At 35.7% G+C, this 15,337-nt stretch overlaps 1 protein-coding gene across 2 annotated transcripts in view; it reads left to right on the top strand.

The window, feature by feature from the left end:
* Window positions 1-15,337, top strand: part of KLHL1 (kelch like family member 1) — a 420,028-nt gene that overhangs the window by 309,014 nt on the left and 95,677 nt on the right. For both annotated transcript variants that reach the window (XM_007102521.1, XM_007102520.1), the window contains one exon: window positions 13,812-13,998. In XM_007102521.1, coding sequence (XP_007102583.1) covers window positions 13,812-13,998 — 187 coding nt within the window. The remainder of the gene's footprint in view (window positions 1-13,811; window positions 13,999-15,337) is intronic.

Genomic DNA, 15,337 nt, shown 5'->3' with positions numbered 1-15,337 from the left:
TCTGGAAGTATTGATAATAGGACTTAAACTAGACTCTGAAGATTGGGTCCTATTTTAATTGAAGCCCCAGAGGGAAAGGCATTATGAATATCACTTTCTTTAAAGGCATAATCTGTTCAGATGAGAGGAAAGAGATCAGAAGAGCTAAATTATGAAATACAGAATAATGTGAACTAAGGTATTGGGGAAAGTGACTGAATAGCTAAAATGAAGTTATAGAATTTATGACGTGCTAGTCTGAAGCTGTTGAATAATGTCATGCAAACAATAAGGAAATAATGCATGGTTTTGAATATAGCCTAGACAAAGTAAATTAATGAAGGTGTTCTAATAGGTGGGGAGGATGGTAGATTTGAGTAGAATAGATTAGTGGTAAGAGAGATTGCAGGTATCCAGGACCTATTATAGCACCTGGTAGAAAATAGATGTTAACTAAATATTTGCTAAATGAATGAATGAATGCATGCAAGATCCAGAGCCTACTTAGGATGCAATAAAATTTGTCAGGTTGGAGGTGATGTTCATGCAGGGCACAGGATGACTTATTTCAGTATTAGAAATTCTGAGCTTTCAAACCACCTACAGAACTCCAAACCTATATTAAATAAATATAAGTTAATCATAAATTATAAATGCATGAAACCCATTTCACTTATCGGTAATAAGAACTGTCATTTGAGTTAATATTATGAGCTCTACTTGTTTTGATTATGTCATTATTCTTCTCTATTTGTACCGTCAGCTTAGCCAATTATTTTTCTTCTCAAGGCAATCAAATATTTCTGTATTCAGAATAAAATTAATGAACCTACTTCTCACTTCATAGATGGTTTCTTCCAAATAACTTGAGAAGGAATCTTTCTGCTGTATCATTCAGATGTATCAGATGTAAGCTTTCACATGTCAGTAATTTGTTTCCCTTTTGACATGATAGGGCTGAAAGAGAATATAAAAAGCTCTGTTTGTCTACTTTTCTCACTTATTTAAATATAAAAATAATATCCTCACACACTTTACCCAGAATCGTCAGTATGCCAGCAAAAAGAACAAGAAGATATTTCAGTCTCTTAAAATGTAATGATTCTATTCTTTGTCAAAATTCTTTTCAACTGATGTTAATGGGATTTTAGGTGTAAGATGCAGGTCTATCTACTCATATAGACGAGTCTTTTTCAGGCTGCAGACAGATGTTCTGGCCACGCTTGAGCTACTTTCTGTTGCATAAGCTTAGGCCATTCCAGTTGCAAGCAGATACTGAAATAATAACTGATGAAGGGCTACAAAAAATCGGTGAACCAACTAACTTACATGGCAAACTTTTGAGCATAATTGTCCAATTCCCTCTCTATAGTCTTTGCAAATCTATCAAAAAAGGTGGAAATATATAGAAAACCTCCCTAGGCATGAGACAACTTATGTTTTCCCCTTGAGAAGTGGGACAGCCCTACCTATGAGTTTATTTATTGTGTTGCCACAAAGTTCTGTCATAACTGACTCTCTCTTTGACCAGCACCTCCACTGACTGTTAAATAGGCTCAAGTTTCAAGGTCACACTCAGTGTGACTACTAAGTCATTGTTTCCCTGTAGAAAGTCTTAGAAACTGCTTAATAAAAACACCTGAAAATATTTTATTTGTACCCCCTATTTATAAGACATTGAAGTAGAAAATCACTTTTCCTGGTGTTTACAGTATAGGATAATATTCATCTTATTTATTTTTTCAAGCAGAAAACTTGAAAGACTATGTATGAAGCTGTCACTTCTTTTCTAAGGACTGTCACTTCTAATAGTAAACAATTTTGTTTTATAGATTCAAATTCTGTGAGTCGATTATTTTAGCACAACAGCCAATAGCAAAAAAACAGTTTCAAATATTATGAAATAATATGAGGTATATGAAATTTTGTCACTCTCTTATTAATGTGAGAATGTTTTCATAACTTTGATTGCCCAAGGATATAGTCTTAGAAGTCTCAATACATTCTTTGGTCCATAATAAGTTTACACTTATCTTTCTTTAACTGTTTATTCAATATTGCATTCCATTTTCCAATGGACACTTTAACCAGATAAAAGGTACAGAAAGATGTGTTTGCAATGCTTTGTACAGATTCTGATAGATACCGTGCCTTTCAGATTATGTCTTCATTCAGGCAATATTACTCTTACTTAAGGAATACCTTAGAATATAGTTATTTTTTTCTTCTCAGCAACTAACATTATATATAATGTAGATTTTTTTTAGTCTTACTGCAAAATTAGAATTGTATGTCCTCTGCGTAATAAGAGTAGGTTGTGCAGCACAAATTTGTGCATTTGATTTTGTTTACTTTTGATAAGAGAAATGTTACAATGTTACAATTTAAGGTAGTATTTATACATGAAAGTTGCTGCAGAGAATCATGACAGATTCTAGCCAAGAGGGTATTGTTTTTGACACATTAAGGTAAATTATAGAGAAAGGAGACAATTATTTGAATGTTTTCTTATTTGGAGGTTGGAAAACCAATGCAAAATCTAGATACTTGAATAGTACATTTTATTTTAATGAAGCAATATTTTCAGAATCATAATTTCCAATTTATAGCAAGAATTTGAAATAAATTCATATAAATATTCTTGGAAAATGAAGTTTGAGTAGTGTCTAGGTGTAAGCACACAGGATTAAAACACAATAAATATATTTTTTAACATCTTTATTGGAGTATAGTTGCTTTACAATGGTGTGTTAGTTTCTGCTGTATAACAAAGTAAATCAACTATACGTATACATATATCCCCATATCCCCTCCCTCTTGTGTCTCTCTCCCACCCTCCCTATCCCACCCCTCTAGGTGGTCACAAAGCTCCGAGTTGATTTCCCTGTGCTATGTGGCTGCTTCCCACTACCTATCTATTTCATATTTGGTAGTGTATATATGTTCATGCCACTCTCTCACTTCATCGCAGCTTAACTTTCCCCCTCCCCGTGTCCTCAAGTCCATTCCCTACATCTGCGTCTTTATTCCTGTTCTGCCCATAGGTTCTTCAGAACCATTTTTTTTCTAGATTCCATATATACGAGTTAGCTTATGGTATATGTTTTTCTCCTTCGGACTTACTTCACTCTGTATGACAGACTCCAGGACCATCCACCTCATTACAAATATCTCTATTTTGTTTCTTTTTATGGTAGTATAATATTCTATTGTATATATGTGCCACATCTTTTTAATCCATTCACCTGTCGATGGACATTTACATTGCTTCCTTGTCCTGGCTATTGTAAATAGAGCTGCCATGAACATTGTGGTACATGACCCTTTGAATTATGGTTTTCTCAGGGTATATGCCCAGGAGTGGGATAGCTGGGTCATATGGTGGTTCTATTTTTACTTTTTTAAGGAACCTCCATATTGTTCTCCATAGTGGCTGTATCAATTTACATTCCCACCAACAGTGCAAGAGGGTTCCCTTTTCTCCACACCCTCTCCAGCATTTATTGTTTGTAGATTTTTGATGATGGCCATTCTCCGGTGTGCGGTGATACCCCATTGTAATTCTGATTTGCATTTCTCTAATGATTAGTGATGTTGAGCATCCTTTCATGTGTATTTTCTCCCATTCTGAGTGTTGTCTTTTCACCTTGTTTATGGTTTCCTTTGTTGTGCAAAAGCTTTTAAGTTTCCTTAGGTCCCATTTTTCTTTTTTTTTTTTTTTTTAATTTCCATTTCTCTAGGAGGTGGGTCAAAAAGGATCTTGTTGTGATGTATGTCATAGAGTGTTCTGCGTATGTTTTCCTATAAGAGTTTTATAGACTCTGGTCTTACATTTAGGTCTTTAATCCATTTTGAGTTTATATTTGTGTATGGTCTTAGAGAGTGGAGTGTTCTAATTTCATTCTTTTACGTGTAGCTGTCCAGTTTTCTCAGCACCACTTATTGAAGAGGCTGTCTTCTCCACTGTATATTCTTCCCTCTTTTATCAAAGATAAGGTGACTATACATGCATGGGTTTATCTCTGGGCTTTCTATCCTGTTCCTTTGATCTATATTTCTATTTTTGTGCCAGTACCATACTGTCTTGATTACTGTAGCTTTGCAGTATACTCTGAAGCCAGGGAGCCTGATTCCTCCAGCTCCGTTTATCTTTCTCAAGACTGCTTTGGCTATTCAGGGTCTTCTGTGTGTCCATAAAAATTGTGAAATATTTTGTTCTGGTTCTGTGAAAAATGTCATTGGTAGTTGGACAGGGATTGAATTGAATCTGTAGATAGTTTTGGGTAGTATAGTCATTTTCAGAATACTGATTCTTCCAAACCAAGAACATGGTATATCTCTCTCTCTGTTTGTATCATCTTTAATTCTTTCATCAGTGTTTTATAGTTTTCTGCATTCAGGTGTTTCGTCTCCTTAGGTAGGTTTATTCCTAGGTATATTATTATTTTTGCTACAATGGTAAATGGGAGTGTTTCCTTAATTTCTCTTTCAGATTTTTCATCATTAGTGTATAGGAATGCAAGAGATTTCTGTGCATTAATTTTGTATCCTGTTACTCTACCAAATTAATTGATTAGCTCTAGTAGTTTTCTGGTAGCATCATTAGGATTCTTTCTATATGGTATCATGTCATCTGCAAACTGTGACAGTTTTATTTCTTCTTTTCTGATTTGGATTCTTTTTATTTATTTTTCTCCTCTGGTTGCTGTGGCTAAAACACCCAAAACTATGCTGAATAATAGTGGTGACAATGGGCAACCTTGTCTTGTTCCTGATCTTAGTGGAAATGGTTTTAGTTTTTCACCACTGAGAACGATGTTGGCTGTGTGTTTGTCATATATGGCCTTTATTATGTTGATGTTAGTTCCCTCTATGCCTACTTTCTGGAGGTTTTTTTCATAAACGGTGTTGAATTTTGTCAAAAGCTTTTTCTGCATCTATTGAGATTATCATCTGGTTTTTACCCTTCGATTTGTTAATATAGAGTAACACATTGATTGATTTGAGTATATTGAAGGTTCCTTGCATTCCTGGGATAAACCCCACTTGATCATGGTGTATGAGCCTTTTAATGTGCTGTTGGATTCTGTTTGCTAGTATTTTGTTGAGGATATTTCCATCTATGTTCATCTGTGATATTGGCCAGTAGCTTTCATTTTTGGGACATCTTTGTGTGGTGTTGGTATCAGGGTGATGGTGGCCTTGTATAATGAATATGGGAGTGTTCCCTTCTCTGCTATATTTTGGAATAGTTTGAGAAGGATAGGTGTTACCTCTTCTCTAAATGATAGAATTCTCCTGTGAAGCCATCTTTACCTGGGGTTTTGTTTGTCGGACGAGTTTTAATCACAGTCTCAATTTAATTAGTTATGATTAGTCTGTTCATATTTTCTATTTCTTCCTGGTTCAGACTTGGAAGGTTGTGCTTTTCTAAGAATTTGTCCAATTCTTCCAGGTTGTCCATTTTATTGGCATATAGTTGCTTGTAGTAATCTCTCATGATCCTTTGTATTTCTGCAGTGTCAGTTGTTACTTCTCCTTTTTCATTTCTAATTCTATTGATTTGGGTCTTCTCCCTTTTTTTCTTGATGAGTGTGACTAATGGTTTAGCAATTTTGTTTACCTTCTCAAAGATCCAACTTTTAGTTTTATTGATCTGTGCTATTGTTTCCTTCATTTCTTTTTCATTTATTTCTGATCTGATCTTTATGATATCTTTCCATCCACTAACTTTGGGGTTGGTTTGTTCTTCTTTCTCTAACTGCTTTAGGTATACAGTTAGGGTGTTTATTTGAGATTATTCTTATTTCTTGAAGTAGGATTGTTTTGCTAAAAACTTCCCTCTTAGAATTGTTTTTGCTGCATCCCATAGGTTTTGGGTCATCATGTTTTCACTGTCATTTGTTTCTAGGTATTCTTTGATTTCCTCTTTGATTTCTTCACCAATCTCTTGGCTATTTAGTAGTATATTGTTTAGCCTCCATGTGTTTGTATTTTTTACAGATTTTTCCCTGTTACTGGTATCTTGTCTCATAGCATTGTGGTCAGAAAAGATACTTGATACAATTTCAATTTTCTTAAATTAACCAAGGTTTAATTTGTGGACCGAGATATGATGTTTCCTGGAGAATGTTCCATGAGCACTAGAGAAGAATGTGCATTCTGTTGCTTTTGGATGGAATGTCCTATAAATATCAGTTAAGTCCATCTTGCTTAATGTATCATTTTAAGCTTGTGTTTCCTTATTTATTTTCATTTTGGATGATCTTTCCATTGATGAAAGTGGGGTGTTAAAGTTCCCTACTCTGACTGTGTTACTGTCAGTTTCCCCTTTTATGGCTGTTAGCATTTGCCTTATGTATTGAGGTGCTCCTATTTTGGGTGCATAAATATTTACAATTGCATATCTTCTTCTTGGATTGATCCCTTGATCATTATGTAGTGCCCTTCTTTGTCTCTTGTAATAATTTTTATTTTAAAGTCTATTTTGTCTGATATGAGAATTACTATCCCAGCTTTCTTTTGATTTCCATTTGCGTGGAATATCTTTTTCCACACCCTCTCTTTCAGTCTGTATGAATCCCTATGTCTGAAGTGGGTCTCTTGTAGACAGCATATATATGGGTCTTGTTTTTTTATCCATTCAGCCAGTCTGTGTCTTTTGGTTGGAGCATTTAATCCATTTACATGTGAGGTAATTATTGATATGTATGTTCCTATTACCATTTTCTTAATTGTTTTTGGTTTGTTATTGTAGGTCTTTTCCTTCTCTTGTTTCCTTGCTAGAGAATTTCCTTTAGAATTTGTTGTAAAGCTGGTTTAGTGCTGCTGAATTCTCTTAGCTTTTGCTTTTCTGTAAAGGTTTTAATTTCTTCATCAAATCTAAGTTTTTCCCTATCATCATTTTAAATATGTCCTGCCACTCACTTCTGGCTTGCACAGTTTCTGCTAAAAGATCAGTTGTTAATCTCATGGGGATTCTCTTGTATGTTATTTGTTGTTTTTGTGCTTGCTGCTTTTAATATTTTTTCTTTGCATTTAATTTGTGATATTTTGATTAATATGTGTCTTGGCATGTTTCTCCTTGGATTTATCCTGTGTGGGACTCTCTTCACTTCCAGGACTTGATTAACTATTTCCTTTCCCATATTAGGGAAGTTTTCAACTAAAATCTCTTGAAATATTTTCTCAGTCCCTTTCTCTTTCTCTTCTTCTTCTGTGATCCCTATAATTCTAATATTCGTGCATTTTATGTTGTCCCAGAGGTCTCTGAAACTGTCCTCATTTCTTTCCATTCTTTTTTTTTCTTTATTCTGCTCTGCAGTAGTTATTTCCACTATTTTATCTTCCAGGTCTCTTATCCGTTCTTCTGCTTCCGTTATTCTGCTATTGATTCTTTCTAGAGAATTTTAAATTGCATTTATTGCCTTGTTTATCATTGTTTGTTTGCTCTTTAATTCTTCTAGGTCCTTGTTAAAATTGTATTTGTCCATTCTATTCCCAAGATCTTGGATTATCTTTATTAACATTACTCTGAATTCTTTTTCATTTAGACTGCCTATTTCCTCTTCATTTTTTTGGTCTGGTGGATTTTTAACTTGTTCCTTCATCTGCTGTGTATTTTTCTGTCTTCTCATTTTGCTTAAATTACTGGGTGTGCAGTGTCCTTTTCACAGGCTGCAGGTTCCTAGTTCCCATTGTTTTTGTTGCCTGCATCCAGCAGGTAATGTTGGTTCAGTGGTTTGTGTAGTTTCCTGGTATAGGGGGCTGGCGCCTGTATTCTGGAGGATGAGGCTAGATCTTGTCTTTCTGGTGCATAGGACAACCTCTGCTGGGTATTATGGGGTGTCTGTGACCTTACTATGATTTTAGGCAGCCTCTCTGTTAATGGGTGGGGTTGTGTTCCTGTCTTGCTAGTTGTTTGGCATGGGGTGTCCAGCACTGGATCTTGCTGGTCGTTGAGTGGAGCTAGGTGTTAACATTGAGATGGAGATCTCTGGGAGAGCTCTTGCCAACTGATATTACATGGGGATGATACACTTCTGGTAGACAAATGTCCTGAACTCGGCTCTCCCACCTCAGGGGTTCAGGCTTGACACCCAGCCGGAGCCCCAAGGCTCTGTCAGCCACACAGCTCAGAAGAAAGGGGAAAAAAAATAGAAAGAAAGAACAAAATAAATAAATATAAAATAAAATACAGTTATTAAAATTAAAAATAGATGATTAAAATAAAAAATAAAAAAGCAGTAAGAAAAGATTTTAAAAAAGAACAGAGCAACCAAACCAATAAACCAATCCACCAGTGATAACAAGTGCTATAAACTATACTAAAAAAAAAAAAAAGAGGACAGACAGAACCCTAGGACAAATGATAATAGCAAACCTATACAGACAAATCCAAACAAAGAAGCATACACATACACACTCATGAAAAGAGAAAAAGCAAAATATATATATATGTATAAAAAAAAAAGAGAGCAACCAAATCAATATACAAATCTATCAATTATAATAAGCTCTAAATACTAAACTAAGATAAACATAAAACCAGAAACAAATTAGATGTCAAAAGCAAATCCCAAGTCTACAGTTGCTCCCAAAGTCCACCACCTCAATTTTAGGATGATTCATTGTCTATTCAGGTATTCCACAGATTCAGGCTACATCAAGTTGTTTGTGGAGATTTAATCCACTGCTCCTGAGGCTGCTGGGATAAAGTTCCCTTTCTCTTCTTTGTTCGCACAGCTCCTGGATTTCAGCTTTGCATTTGGCTTACTTCTGCATGTGGGTTGCCCTCTGGCATCTGTTCTTTACCCAGACAGGAGGTGGGTTAAAGGAGCAGCTGATTAGGGGGTTCTGGCTCACTCAAGCCGGGGTGTGGGAGCGGTATGGAATGTGGGGTGAGCCTGCGCAGCAGAGGCCGGCGTGATGTTGCACCAGCCTGAGGTGTGCCATGTGTCCTCCTGGGGATGTTGTCCATGCATCACAGGACCCTGGCAGTGGCGGGCTTCACAGGCTCCTGGGTGGGGAGGTGTAGATGGTGACCTGTACTTGCACACAGGCTTCTTGGTGGCTGCAGCAGCAACCTTAGTGTTTCATGCCGTCTCTGGTGTCCATGCTGATAGCCGCGGCTTGCGCCCATCTCTGGAGCTCATTTAAGCAGTGCTCTGAATCTCCTCTCCTAGTGCACCCTGAAACAATGGTCTCTTGCCTCTTAGGCAGTTCCAGACTTTTTCCCACACTCCGTCCCGGCTAGCTGTGGCCCACTAACCCCCTTTAGGCTGTCTTCACGCAGCCAACCCTAGTCCTCTCCCTCGGATCTGACCAAATCCTGAGCCTCAGCTCCCAGCCCCCACCCACCCCTGTGGGTGAGCAGACAAACCTCTCAGGATGGTGAGTTGGCACTGATCCTCTGTGTGGGAATCTCTCCACTTTGTCCTCTGCACCCCTGTTGCTGCACTCTCCTCCATCGGTGTGAAGAACCACCCCCCACCCACCCCACCATCTCCACCAGTGAAGGGGCTTCCTGGTGTGTGGAAACTTTTCCTCCTTCACAGCTCCCTCTCAGAGATGCAGGTTCCGTCCCTATTCTTTTGTCTCTGTTTGTTTCTTTTTTCTTTTGCCCTACCCAGGTACATGAGGAGTGTCTTGCCTTTTGGGAAGTCTGAGGTCTTCTGCCAGCGTTTAGTAGGTGTTCTGTAGGAGTTGTTCTACATATAGATGCATTTTTAATATATTTGTGGTGAGGAATTTGATCTCCACATCTTACTGCTCTGCCATCTTGAAGGTCCTCCACATTAAATATTTTTATGTTGCTAATATGTGGTTCAACTCCTCAAACCATTAACAATCAAATTATTTGTATTTAATAACAAATGTAATGGTCATTTGAAAGAATATTGTTTAAATAATTGTATTTCTTTTTATTTTTTCCTAATTAAAGTGAAGTTAGTGATAAAGCCAGTAAACTTTAAGAAGAATGTACAAAATTAAAGTAATAATGTTTAATATAAACAATTTCAAAGAACATCTTTATTCTAATTAAAAATTTATAACATTTCTGGCAACTGGAACTAACAAAGTTACTATTGAGTATTCTAGCTATTAAGGGATAAATTATTCTAGCTTTTTATGTTAGTCATTTCTGAATATCATACACAAGATTTGCATATGTTTATTGACCCAGTTCTCTTCTGCCACTATAGGTTTACCCTACAACTTGATGGTCATTATTTACTCACAAAGATAAACTACCAATGTTATAGAGAGATAGATCATATTTGCAAAGTGACTGCCTAGCTGACATGGATCCTCAGATGGATCAGCTTCCTAGAATTTTACACAGTGTTAATCGTTAATACTCCCTATGCTATCCTTCATATTAAGTCCAAGGATATTCTTATTTCTGACATATTTTCTACATGACAAAATATTCTGAAACATTATTTTGCACATAGTGAGATCTTTTCTTGAAGTTTAATGCACAATTAACTCATAGGGACATAGTCAATTTTTATCCCAAGCATAAGAACATATCTAACAGTGAAGATATTGACAAATTTCCAAGGGCATTTTCTTGAAAACTAAGTTGTACTATGATTATCTTTGACTGGGAAGGGTATTGGTATATAATATCCTAAGAATAAAATCTGATTTATAGACAATTACTGTACAAATTCTTGTACATAAACATGAGTATGTTTCAAAGTAGTATACAATTATTGAAACATATTGATATTTTTTCTAAGTGAGACAAGCAGAGGAACTGTTACAGTAGTTTAAGTTTCTTCAAAAATTTAAGAATGTAAAAAACAAAACTAATTTCCATTGTATAGTGAGGAGAAAAAATTGTGTTAATCTTGGATCATTGCAGAAAATCTAAAGATAGTCCAAACTTAAAGGACAGCTTAACCATCTTGTATTCTGAAGTTGTGCCTGAATTTGGGATGGACTAATCCTAAAAGGTGTCAGGGGAGATGAAATACAAACACTAGTCATATAGTACTCATAAGTGAGAAATAGTTACAAGTAATAGTTTGAAAACACACAGTAATAAGTACAGAGATTATGAAGAATTCAATTTTTTTTCCAAATAAAGAAATTTTTCAAATGATTGGGTACACGAAAGTTAAGAAATTTTACAAAATGATTTGTTAATAAAATGGAAAATATCATTTAAGTACAGAATATCTTCATCATTTTACAGAAATAAAGTACAAGTTTTAATTTTATATTGTATATCTTCCAGATCTTTTTTTTTTCTTTTTTTTCTTTTTTGGCTTGCTATGAGCTGATTTTTATTGGGAGAAACAAGAAAAACAGGGGCACTGTCTTCAGAAGGCTCGAGTTAAATAAACCATGTGTTTCCTGAGTAGGGCGTTCTCACATTTAGAAACTGTTAATCAGATTAGACAGTTGACATTTGGGGATGGAAGAACGGAGATACTAAACAGGGAGAAGTTGGTGGGTGTGGTTCATGCCAAAGCAAACTTGGCAGCCTCCTGATGGGATGAAGGGGGCCCAGGGGAGGAGTGCCAGCCCACCTTACTCATGAGCCCAAGGAAGTGTGGTTTGGATAGTTGGGGAGAGAATGAAGCAGAGATGCTTTAAACTCATTCAAAACAAACTTCACTGTCTTTCTAATGGCTGATCCTTCTGCTGACCCCTCTATGTAAAAGTTTGTGATCTGTTGGCTTCTTCTCTGTTTCTTAACCATTTATAATATGTGCAGACATGTGAGGTCCAAGTGGGCATTGAAGAGGCCTGGAGAGGAGGTGTTTGCCCATAAATGGAGATTTTGAAACTTAAGACAAGCCTTACTCAAGACTAAGTGGACAGCCACACATGCAGTGAGGTCTAGGGAGTCTGAGATCTAAGTTCTAGCTCTAAGGAGTTCTTTTTTTTTTTTTTATTTGAATTTGCATCTTTTTTAAATTTTTATTTTAAATTGGAGTATAACTGATTAGCAATGTTCTGTTAGTTTCAGGTATACAGCAAAGTGATTCAGTTATAAATATATATGTATATATTCTTTTTCAAGTTCTAGTACATACTTTAACATAAATAATATGTAATATATTTTTATGCATACATCTATCAACATTGAGAAATTCATTTCCTTTTAGAAATTATTACTTGAAAGTATTTTAAACCTAGGCACTCAGGGTTGACTCTCCTCTGATACTTTATTTTTACAGGATTCCTTACATTTCTTTATAATTGTATATTATCCATAAAAATTTTAAATAGTCCTTATCTACATTGTGTAAGTGTTTAGAAATATATAAATATTTAGCTATTCAAATAGATGACACAATCAATGTTTTTAGCTTCAGCTTTATCATCAATGTATATATCACCTTATTGAATTTTAACAACTATAATAGTTCCCTTAAGCAAACAAATGAGTTTGTTCCTGGCTTTTCATGGGTTGAGTCCTTGCCAGGAAAGAAGAGGAGGCTTTCTTCTTTTTCTTGGGCTCTACTATTGTCTCAGAGTATGAGAGCTCCCCCTCTGAGCCCCCAACTCTATTTCATTAAGGTTTCTATTCATTAATATCTTACAAGTATAAGAGTAGTCCCTTAAAAAAGAAAGAAATGGGTAGGAAGGCAACTAAAGTTTTAATATATAAGAAGAGAAGCATAAGCAAGACTTTAATTAAACATCTTCCCTTCTATATTCCAAAGCATCTGGTAATTCTAATACATTACACTCCTTATTCAGCCTCAGAGCCATTCTGTTATCTTTCCCACCTCTTATATATATATCTTATGTGTTTTTATATTCTTTCTGACACCTCCATCAGTAATTTATGTATTACAATGGTTAAATAACTTTATTTAATTAAGATTCAAATTATAGTGTTAAAATCAATTAATTATATGCTGCCAATTTATTCACTCAATAAATTTGTGTACCAATGTGGTACAGTGTCTTATCAATGTAGAAGAAAAGGTCAGTGAGTCAATGTTAAATTTTCTACTTATTAATTTTCTAAATCCATATGACAGATTTAACTCATTTGAAGTAAAACAGGATTCATGAACAAAAAAAGAGAATGTGATACTGAAAGAGTCAAGAAAAAAGAAAATCTAAAGAGGGACAGAGAAAGAGGAAAATTAAAGATACTTTGGTTACATTCAAAGAATTGTACAGAAAATAATTTGTAGAGATGATAACCTTCTGTAGTAAAAGAGAGACATAATAGAACTTAAAACTCTGGTCTCACTCTATTATTCCCTCAGGTGCTGGATTTTTGGTAAATTATTTTTTAGTTTCACTGCTGGAAGCTATTACTTTGCCTGATGTACAGCTTTTCAACTGCTTGCATAATTAAAAAGATGTTATGAGCATAAATTTCATTTATTGAGTTTTTTTTAGTTTGAAAGGGATTTAAACTATACTTGGAACATCTTATAGTAAATATGTGAATATTTATGATAGACTTGTTAGGACTTAATTTGTTGAAGTTTATTTTTTAATTTACTTCACCAGACATGTTTATGGCCAAATAGGCAACTATATTTGACTTGTGAACAGCTTTCTTAAAAAAGAAAGGGAATTGGAAAAGTGATCTTTAGAAGTACCTTTATACTCTATGTTGCAAAATGATAATAAATAATATGGAATCAAAAATAATATCCATTCTGTTTCTCTTGGAAGCCATGCATTTTACTCATATTTATTTGTAAGTGTAATTAATTTTTATTATATTTCGCATCCCTCTCAGTATAGGGATAATATCATAGGTACTAATCTTCTACTTTTCATTTGATGCCTTATGCTCATCTCTATAAAAATAATTATTAACAATGATTGTACATTATTCACAGATATTGGCTGACCTAGAAAACCATACATTATTTAAGAATGATCTGGAATGTCAAAAGCTGATTCTGGAAGCAATGAAATACCATCTATTGCCAGAAAGAAGAACTTTAATGCAAAGTCCAAGAACTAAACCTAGAAAATCTACAGTTGGAACTCTGTATGCAGTGGGAGGAATGGATAACAACAAAGGTATTTAGTTCTAGATCTTTAGTATTACACACATTGTATCACACCATGACGTGATTTTACTGTTGTAATCTGTGTAATACCAGCAAATTACACAGAATCACAGCTTTATTCATTAAGATTTAAGATTAAGGAAAACTTAAGACACCTCTCAGTTTTCCATTTTTTCAATCTGTAGTTGCTGCTTCTGCTTCTTACTCATCTTTAAATCTTTTATCTCATGCATTATGTACAAGACTTCATATGAAATGAAAAAAAGATTAAAAGTACTTAGAAAACATGGGCCAAATAATTTGTTGGATATATTGAAAAATGTATTTGTATTCTAAGTAAAGGAAATGTAATCTGCCAGCCACATGCTTGCTGAGACTAATATTATGAAGAAGCGAGTCTCTGCTTTTGAAGAGTTTAGAATCTCATACAGAAGTCAGACAAAGAAGTAGACAATTATAAATGGGTGTACTGACTATGGCAGGTATCATTTACACATTTAAATTTTTTTTAAGAATTTTGCTCTTGCAAGGAAGTGAATGATTTGTTTAAAACCAGATACATAGGGCTTCCCTGGTGGCGCAGTTGTTGCGCGTCCGCCTGCCGATGCAGGGGAACCGGGATCGCGCCCCAGTCTGGGAGGATCCCACATGCTGTGGAGCGGCTGGGTCCGCGAGCCATGGCCGCTGGGCCTGCGCGTCCGGAGCCTGTGCTCCGCAATGGGAGAGGCCACGACAGTGAGAGGTTCACGTACCACAAAAAAAAAAAAAAAAAAAAAAAAAACCAGATACATACATTCGAAGGTTTTGTTCTTACTTTTCTATAATTAGTGGGAAAATCTCCATGAACGTTTGCTCTCTTCAACCTTTTTTATGTGTCTTAATTTTCCTGAACAAGTAAAAAAGACAAATAATGTAAGTGTCCTATGTTTGTGTCTAATAGGTGACATAATTATCCATAAGACATTTAATATACACGTAAAAAGTACATTTGGCAATCATAGAGTGTGACCACATATTCAAGCTCTATTAAAGGAACTCTGGTGTTAAAGAATCAGGAGGGGGCTTCCCTGGTGGCGCAGTGGTTGAGAATTCGCCTGCCGATGCAGGGGACACGGGTTCGTGCCCCGGTCCGGGAGGATCCCACATGCCGCGGAGCGGCTGGGCCCGTGAGCCATGGCCACTGAGCCTGCGCGTCCGGAGCCTGTGCTCCGCAACGGGAGAGGCCACAACAGTGAGAGGCCCGCGTACCGCAAAAAAAAAAAAAAAAAAAAAGAATCAGGAGGAAGCAACAGAACTTACCTCAACTACTGTGAAGTGAGGTCCCCAAATAGGAGGTAAAGGGAAACAAT

Source organism: Physeter macrocephalus, chromosome 13 (assembly GCF_002837175.3).
Source record: "Physeter macrocephalus isolate SW-GA chromosome 13, ASM283717v5, whole genome shotgun sequence".
Lineage (NCBI taxonomy): Eukaryota > Metazoa > Chordata > Mammalia > Artiodactyla > Physeteridae > Physeter > Physeter macrocephalus.
The sequence above is the reverse complement of the archived record's forward strand: the minus strand, read 5'-3'. Positions and strand labels throughout refer to the sequence as shown.